This window comes from Octopus bimaculoides, chromosome 10 (assembly GCF_001194135.2).
Source record: "Octopus bimaculoides isolate UCB-OBI-ISO-001 chromosome 10, ASM119413v2, whole genome shotgun sequence".
Lineage (NCBI taxonomy): Eukaryota > Metazoa > Mollusca > Cephalopoda > Octopoda > Octopodidae > Octopus > Octopus bimaculoides.
In genome coordinates, this window is record NC_068990.1 from 84,791,975 (window position 1) to 84,801,429 (window position 9,455).

Here is a 9,455-nt window from a genome sequence, read left to right on the forward strand (position 1 = left end):
GCTATTCTTATTCTAGCAGTTACACTTTCAGCGCACCCACCCCCACTACTAACTTGGTCACCCAGATAGCGGAAGCTATCAACTACCTCTAGTTTTTCTCCCTGGAATGAGATAGAAGTTGTTTCCTGTTTGTTCACAGTGAACATCTGCCACATACAAAGACTAACTTTGTAGCTAATCTGCCTTTGATATTGCTGCACCTCTTATGTGTCCATAGCTTGCACTGGGTACATCTTATAGAGTTACTACCTATTCCTTTACTGCATACTGAGCAGGGCCATCTACCTGAAGGGGTTTGTGTTTTATCTACCTTCCTACTTATTAGTATTTTGAGTTTTGCTAGGTTGACTCTAAGACCCTTCGATTCTAGTCCTTGCTTCCACACCTTAAACCTCTCCTCTAGTTCTGATAGTGACTGCGCAAACAACTTACAAGTCAAAGAATTATTTTCATTCTCTGGTAATAGGGAGTTCTCTCTATTTACAAACTCTGCGTTAAACATTGACTGCTGTTGTTCTGGCTGCCATTGCATAGCTGAAGAGTTGTGGTCTTCAGTTTCAGTCTTCAACTGTAAGCTGTTTTCTATTGCTAACTTCATCCGTTCTTCTTCACTCAAGCTAAACAGATCATCATTACTTAAATACTTCACCCCTGAAAATAAACAAATTGGGAGGTTAATTGAATGTTTTGACTGGTAGTTATTTGGTCACATATTTAATGCATTGGGAGGGGATAAAAATATTAATCAATGATTGTTTTAATCTTTCCTGCAAATACAAGACATCTCTTGACATGTTCTGGTATTATTCTGACTCCATCAGCTCATAAGTGAAGTAAATAATTCAGAGATATCAACATCATCATTTTGCAGCTAGATATCCTTCATGTCATCCAACCCTTTTAGTTGTTTATGACATGTAGAGGCATGTATCTTTCCTAATACTAGGTAATATTTCACCATGAAAGACAGGAAATTAATAACATTGCTTGTATGACAGTGATGTCCAATTTAAAATCATCAAATGGTGTCAAGACAAAAGTAAACAAAAACATGCACATACACTGGGCTTCTTTCAATTTCTGACTGACAAATCCACTCACAAGATACTTGCCCAAGGTGTCATGCAGTGGGACTGACAAGACCACATGGTTGGAAAGCAAGCCCTTAACCACACAGCCATACCTACATATATTCATTATGTAGAATAATTTTCTTCAGCACTTTAATTCTGCTCTGGAAGTGTTTTGGAGCTATTTTTACAAAAATCCATACAGATTGGCAGACAAAAACAAGAACCAATACATATAAAACACTAGTGTTGTTTGTTTCTATCATGGTACTGACTTTTGTAACCAGAAAGCACATTCACCAAATGTTTCATCATCAAGCTTAATAATTAATAGTTGTCTCCATTTTCCAGACTTACCGTTTTCCATGGGTTTTGTCTCCGAAGAATTATCTTTAGGTGTACTGCAGTAAACTGCTAACTGAAATCAAATTAGAAATATTATATCGATAAGGATATTTTGTAATGTGGTTTACATGCATAAATATTAAGGTGTTCAATACACATTAGTGGAGTATTTTACATGTTTGTCTGAATTATGGTCGCTGATGGTTGGGTTTCCTCCACACAGTTCACTGGAAATCCAATTTCCACATGTGTAGTGTGACAAGCTCTGAGAGAATTTCACTGAAAGTTTAAGACTTATGAACTCTCTTTATCCTGGCTTAACTAGTCTGACAATAACATGGTCCAAACAGTGGCCAGTAGTATAAGAACCTGAAGAAGTAATTGGCAGGATCCCCACTAATGGTATTGTTCTCCTTAACATACCATAACTCCTGATCAACAATGCAAAGTTGACTCCAGAAAGATCTGAACTCAGGATAATTATTGACAGTTGAATATATATATACATATACCTGTATTTTGAAAGGCCAGCCTGTGTCGTGCTGAATCTCCCTCAGAACTACGTTAAGGGAACATGCGTCTGTGGAGTGCTCAGTCACTTGCACACTGATTTCACAAGTAGGCTGATCCATTGATCGGATCAAGTGGAACACTTATAACCGTCAGAGTGCCTTATATGTTACACTAAATACAGAGAAGACTTATTAGCCATTCAAAAATACACAAAAACTGTTAGTTTCACTTTAATTTCATTCATTATTTGGTGTCAAAATTTCTGTTGCACCAACCGTGACCTGGTCACTGATACATTTTCATTGCAGAGGAGCTGCATGAAGTTAACAGACTGTGTGTTTTTGAATGGCTAACTTAAGCCTTCCATTCTGTAATTGCTTCAGCTTCAACACACAATCCGAGATCAAATCACTTGCCTGTGTGATTGTGAGTAAGAAAATTTCATATTCCAACTCAAACACACCGAAAAAATGGTCAATAAATGTTTTTATGCATATTGATAATTTAGGCATTATATAGTTAAAATAGTCACCACATACTTCAAGTATATAAACTACTTACCAATTTGGAATTTTGCCCAAATTCCAAATCATTGAAGAAAGAAAGATCTTGACTTTTAGTTGATTCCTAGAAACAGATAATTTCAAAATTAACATCTTCAGTTAAGCTATAGACATGCAATGCATGTAAGCGCTGATTAAAACTGCAATTAATTCTCATATTACCACAGCAATCCATCTTTAACTTTTAGTTGTGGAGCTGTGGTTTAAATATTCTTAGCTGAAGCTATTTACTTCATTAATGTTATCAATGCTTTTAAGTATGACCAGAAATATGCTACAACTTCTCACACCCAAAGTTTCTGGATTTTCTTCTTGTGAAGAATCTTTTGATTTTCTTATATATTTAAAACCTCTTAAATCAATATAACCAGCATAGCAGATAACCCACACATCAAATCAACAAAGAAAGTTTGTGCTTGATTGCTTAACTTGTAAGAAATAGCAGTCAGGTCTTCCAAAACATTACATGCTTATTAGCTCAAAAGAGGAGACAGGGGAATGCCATTCTTGATATTTGGTGTCCAAGTGAAAGACCTGGTGACCGTGGCTGGAAGAGCAGCTTTGATCAGAGGTCAGCTCAGTTAGGACTGATTTGGAAATGAAACAACAGTAATATGCCATACTTCAAGCAATTGGCTATTTGATATAACATCTGAGCCTCCTTTTTTCCACTAATCATACTGATGTAGATTTGCAGAACCAGAGGAATTTGGGATAAAATACATTTATACTGTTGTATTTGGGGATGGTCATGTTGCCAGTTTAGCCAATAAAAACACACGCACTATATATTTGGTGTTAATTTGCTTCAGATTTATATTACATTAATCGTATTTCGGCCAGAGTTCTTTCATCACACTTCTGTGACCTCATCAGTGGTCCTTTGCTTTCTTCTTTCATATTTCAACACATGATTTCACATCAAGAATCTTGCAAAACAAATATATATACATTTATACCGTTTTGATTATAACCCTTTATATCTTAAGTTCAGATCCAACCCAGGTCAACTATTTCTTCTCCATCTGAGGTCAAGAAAAATTACTGAACAAAATGACTAGTGGTCATATAATCCACTTCACTTTTTTAGGTGATGTTTCAAGTTGGTTGTAGTCTAGTGTGTATGTAAACAATAAAAGAATTGATATAAAAAGAAACTAAAAGTAAAAAGTTAGTTACTTTGTTGTCAGTGTGATTGGATGGGTTCTCATGTATATTATTTGAGAATTCTTGTGCCAATGTTGAAATTGGGACAACACCTAAATCATCAGAGTTTTCCGCAGATTCAAATAAAGAACTACTGAAAAATGAAACACAAAAATTTATGATTTTAGTAATTGTTAAAGTTTGCAAATCATTATTCACATAAAAACAAATAAAAAAAACAGTGAAACAAGAATTGAAAACAGATTTTCAAGAAAAACATCCTCTTTGATGCTATAATAAATTCTTAAAGACAAGATACACATTTCTAGTTTTAGGAAATGTCTGAAGACATTATCAACATCACCACATCTGTTTTCTTTTTTTTTATGTTCATTCTATACTGACATGGGGAAGATGGATCTTATGGAGGCAATGTTTTTCCTGGTGATAATCCTTATTTACTTCCAACAGAGGTACTTATTCTCTTGATCTGTCGAGCACCAAACAGCTCAACAGCCAGACGTGTCTTTATGGTTGACATTATGTTTTCTTTTAAGCAACATGTAGATGATGCCAGAACACAAACACATATACACATGCATATACTCTCACTCAATGAGTGAATCCCTAGCATGACCATAGTCTAATGACCGAACACGTAAAAGATAACAGAAAAAAGAAAATCAACTGCTTCAACTTACACAGAATCTGTGTACTCAAGTCTTCTACAAAGTGATGAATCTTTCTCCATTTCTGTTCGGGCTACCGGTGAGCTGCAAATGTTACAAATGTTATTTCAGTAGGCCATTAACAGGGACAGGAGAAACAGACAGTTTCAGTCAAATAAAGCAAACCAAATTTTAAGCCCAGCCAAGAGCATAACAATTGTAGCAATAAATTTTTAATTCACCTTAAACTCCATGGCCATTGTGCTGTCTTTATTGAATGTCCCTGCACTCACTCTCACCCCTGGTGACAGCTTTATGTTAAGACATCTCAGATCACCATGTTGCCCTGGCTTCCAAGACTAGTGAAAAGAGAAGAAGGAATCCTCAAACTGGATACCTGGTCCAAGTGCTTACAACAGAGTCATCATCAGACTCCACTAAAAGGTACCCAAGATGCCAGGTGGTGGTATTAAAATGGATCATGTCTACCATGTAGGCTACAGCAAGATTTGACTCAGAATATTAAGAGCTAGAATAAATACTTCAAAATATTCCATCTAAGGCTCTATAAATTCTGCTAATCCATTGCCCTTGACTGGCCCTTTATTTTAACATCCCTGGAAAGATTAAAGACAAAGAGGACTCCAGCAGTTCAAAATTTGTTATATTCTGGCAAAAAGCCAGAATAAATACTACAAAGTATTTTGTTTGATGCTTTAACAACTGCCATTTGTCTGAGTACACCTGTTTACCACCAGGGGCAGAAAGTGACATTTTGGTCTCCCAGTGTTCAGAAAATAAAGACGGAGTAAACAAGGAAGACACAAATGACTGAAGAAAGATGCAATGAAGGGAAGTGTGGGGTATGGAGCAAGAGAAAAGAGTCAAAGAAAGACAGTGAGAGAGAGAGAATGCAGTGGAGTAGGACAGGCTGCAGATGTCAATTGGATGTTGGTCAGAATGTTTTAAATCTAGTTTCTTTAGATTCCATCTTACTCAATGAGATAAGTACTTCTGAACTTTGACCTCACAGCTATCGTGCACTCCATGATATAGAAAGGAATACCAATACTAATCTGGGAAATATCACTTGATGCTCCTATGAAATGGAAGGAAAAGAAAGAAACAAAACAACGTTCACATAATATTACTCACTCTGTGATGGGGTTGACTACTGAAATTACAGATGGTTGGTTCTGATTGTTACCAACAACAAACACACTAGCAGTGTGGTCCAATTCATTGCCAATACAATATACTCATTTGATATTACATTTTGTGAACAGAAGCACCATTAACTTCAGGTTTTCAATGAACCAATGAGCATTTATAATGGCAAGAGAAGACTTGTGTAAACAATCCAACTTCATTATTGTATAGGTCTTACAGTGTAGATAGAGTGCATTTATAGTAACACTACCACTTGCCCATTATACTATGCAGCAGAAACAGGTTCAAAACTATATGGTTACAAAATGAATCTTTTCACAATTATACTTATGACTACATAGATATATCAGGAATATATTGTGTGTACTGGATAAGCACTCCACACTCACCAGTTTTCTTCAATTCTTAATTATAATTGCAATATTCCATGTCTTTTATACTTGTCAGCCACTGATGTAGATGATTCTCTGACATAGGGAGTCGATCCTTTATGATAAAGTATTGCCTTGTATGCATGGACATGCGAGACGAAAAGGTGTGTGTACACAAAATAAGTGACTGCAATTATCTTACCTAGTGAAAAGGCTGTTAATAGAAGGTGCTGGAATAATGGTCTCTGAACAATGTGATGACAGCGTCAGATATTTAGGAATAGAAATATGCTGAATAACTTTTCTGTTACATGAAGCTGTGACACTGTATGTGTAGCGTTTCAAATGGAGGATTAATACTCTGGAATGAAAATAATCAACATTATCATTATTGTCATAGACACCAAGATACCTCAATTATCAAAACTCACAGTAGACTTATAAAATCCGGTATCAGAACAAGTTTACTGTGCTTTGTGACACTGTGGCAGCAAGCCTATACAAGCAAACTTATATTGTGACACGAGGAACAAAAATTTAGTTATTTATCATAGCACCAGATATAAAGATAATGTTATCTACTGTAATAGACACAAAGATTCCAATGGACAAAGTCCATAAAATAGGAAAGAGGTGTCACAAAAACTACACTGCCTGAAAATATTTGAACCAGATCTCTTATAGAAGAAAGAAGGCATAAGTAATTAACTGAAGGAAGGAAAATTTAAACTGCATCTGAGAAATCCAGATTGTTAAGTAATAAGTATATAATTATGTGTGTGTGAAGCATGCTAAAAGATTAAACAGGTTAAAAGCAATTTATCTTACCTCGGTAATCTACTGATGCATTTGGAAACTTCTGATTTATCGTGATTACATTTAGCACATCGGTATTCCACATTTTCTTTGACAAAGAATAAGTCGAGAGCATCCTGAATACTTGGATTGCTGAAATTAGAGAATGAAAGCTGATGAAAGAGAGTAGAGTGAGAGGAGAGAATCAGAAGCCAAAAGAATGATGGAACTATGGTGTGTCAGACTGCTTTTGCTATTAGCCTTGTATTTAGAAATATGAGAGAGAGAGAAAAAATTACAAAAGTTAGGCTCACCATCCCTTTGGTATGTCCAATGATAAATCTATACACTGTTCAACTTTAGAGACAACAACACCACATCTAAAAACAACAAAATGAAATTAGTAATTCCTATTAGTAAATGGTTAAATGTTGGACAGTTGTACATTATAATCAACATTAGTAGTAGTTTAGCCCCAGGTCTTCACTCATCAACCAAAGCCTATGATCAAAACGTGTTCCGACCATGATTACACCTTATATAAGTGAATGGTAGCAATAGTAATTTGTCTTGTTGATTGTCTATTTGGTTGGGTTTCTTTTCTTTTCTTCTCACTGGACACTCATGCATTGTGTTTGATGGGAGAGATAGATTATATCTCAGATCATATTCATCAGTGATCCGAATGAGATTTGGCTGCTATTTCTAGCAACTTTATATTGCTGCGTTGTGCTAAGAGTTCCGATCTCTCTGTCTCATGAGAAGACGAAATATTGGAACCCTTATTAAATATCCTCCCATGAACTTACTTTAGCATCATCTACACAAAGGGGATGCGAATAAACAGAAACAATACGTAAGCATTCAACAATGAAAGATGTTGAAAGAACCTACAAGAGACATGCACAAGACAACAGCATTAACAACACTAATACAGCATACTGGTTGCAGCTGTAATATAGTTTGTTTAACTCAAGGACATTCCAGCCATGACCACATTGTCTTTTACCCAGAATGTTCTCAGATTACACTATCCAGTAAGTAGAGAGAGAGGAAAAACAAAACAAAAAAAAAAACAAGAGGGATTTGTGAGAGACTTAGCTGCTTCCCCTAGAAGTTGAATGACCATAGAGAAGTTTCCTTATTACCTCATAGCCATGTCAAGGGTCTTTTTTGACCACAGATTCATGAAACTGAAATGACATACAACTGTGTGTGAAGAGAGAGAGAGAGAGAGAGAAAGAAAGAGAGAGAGAGAAAGAGAGAGAGAGAGAGAGAAAGGAAGAGATAATAGACAGAGGAAGAGATAATAGACAGAGGAAGAGATAATAGACAGAGGAAGAGATAATAGACAGGGAAAGTGAGGAAGGCAAATGGAAAGGAAGAGGGGGTAGAGAGAGAGAGAGAGAGAGAGAGGGGAAAAACAGTTTCAAATGCATCAGTGAAAATTAAGGATTTATCTTTTTACCGTTTACAAGTAATAGAGCGATTGATATCAAATTCGAAGTTCTGAACTGTGGGGTTAATGAAAGCATCTCTGCAGTTAGGGTCATCATCGGAACTGGAATTATTAAATGTAGGAATACTTGCGGCCAACTTGACCCCTTCTTCTTTCAGACAGTCAAGGACTTGGTTCAAACATTCATGAGCATCCTACAATATTTAGAATGAGAAAATGTTCCTTTAAACAATTTTGACTTTCTTTAAAAAAAAACAAATGCAGTTAATAGTTATAGGTGTGTGTTGTTGAACCAACAACCACATGAATGTGAAGTGAATTTCCTAATTACATGGCTATATTTGAACCACTATGTTAAAAGAAAGTAAGAGGTTGAATAGAACTTAGCAACTATGTAAAACAGGTGAACTAACTGAGAAACTGGGTTGAAAATATTGTCTTGCTTCAGTGTTGAAATACATCACTACACAACTGAAAGAAACAAAGTAGAAAAAAAATATGGACGTACCTGCATGTCATTACTTAAGAAATGTGTACCAACAGTTGATATAGCTTCTCTCACATTACCTAATAAGGTCACTTTACTAACATCAGATTCACTTTTGGTCTGTGAGATTAACAAATTGGCCATGGTACTGCAACAGGAATTTAAAATTTAAATTCATGTAAAACCAAAAAGGAAATTTTTTTTTTCAAAACATTATACAATGAAAACTGAATATCGTTACTCGTGGACAGATATATAATATATGAAATAGAGGGGTCAGGATGATACACTTTCTAAAACGTGCTGAGAGATAAAATTGTCTACTATTCATTCTGTTCCAAGGAATTGAGAGAATAGTAGTCAAATCTTTGCTTGCAAAAGATACCAATCTATAACAGGAAAGTACTTTTAGTGAGCACCAGGGTCAAAATTAGCTTATGGGAGGTCAAACTTCACATACAGGACCTAGGATGATTTTTTTTGAGATTTTATCTGGGGGGTAAAATGTATCATATACCAGAGGTTCTCAATGTAAGTGGTACTATACCCAAAGAGACATTGGGCATGTTGAAGGGGGTAGTGAAGTAATTAACATACTAAATTTTACCTATAGTAGTAATTATATTATACACGATAAAACCAGTAACAGTTATCAAAATGAAATGAAATCTCATCAGGCACAAGGAAGTTATTATCTTGCAATGTATAAAATAAATTTCAACTTTTGTCTTTTCTGATTTTTATATCATTGCACTGTTAAAAACTTATACAATCCAATTTTAGAGTAAAAATTTAAAGATTATCATTTGTATTAGATTAGCTGTGATATCTCACTTGCAACTTAGGTGGGTGCTAAGCATAACTACTT

At 35.4% G+C, this 9,455-nt stretch overlaps 1 protein-coding gene across 2 annotated transcripts in view; it reads right to left on the bottom strand.

The window, feature by feature from the left end:
• Nucleotides 1-9,455, bottom strand: part of LOC106871321 (ubiquitin carboxyl-terminal hydrolase 37) — a 20,572-nt gene that overhangs the window by 8,695 nt on the left and 2,422 nt on the right. The window contains exons 4-13 of one of the 2 annotated variants that reach the window (XM_014917710.2): nt 8,609-8,735; nt 8,110-8,294; nt 6,956-7,021; nt 6,675-6,794; nt 6,049-6,207; nt 4,339-4,410; nt 3,671-3,791; nt 2,490-2,555; nt 1,428-1,488; nt 433-651 (exon numbers count right to left, since the gene is read on the bottom strand). In XM_014917710.2, the coding sequence (XP_014773196.1) occupies nt 433-651; nt 1,428-1,488; nt 2,490-2,555; nt 3,671-3,791; nt 4,339-4,410; nt 6,049-6,207; nt 6,675-6,794; nt 6,956-7,021; nt 8,110-8,294; nt 8,609-8,735 (1,196 nt within the window). The remainder of the gene's footprint in view (nt 1-432; nt 652-1,427; nt 1,489-2,489; nt 2,556-3,670; nt 3,792-4,338; nt 4,411-6,048; nt 6,208-6,674; nt 6,795-6,955; nt 7,022-8,109; nt 8,295-8,608; nt 8,736-9,455) is intronic. The other variant, XM_014917712.2, reaches the window with a different exon arrangement.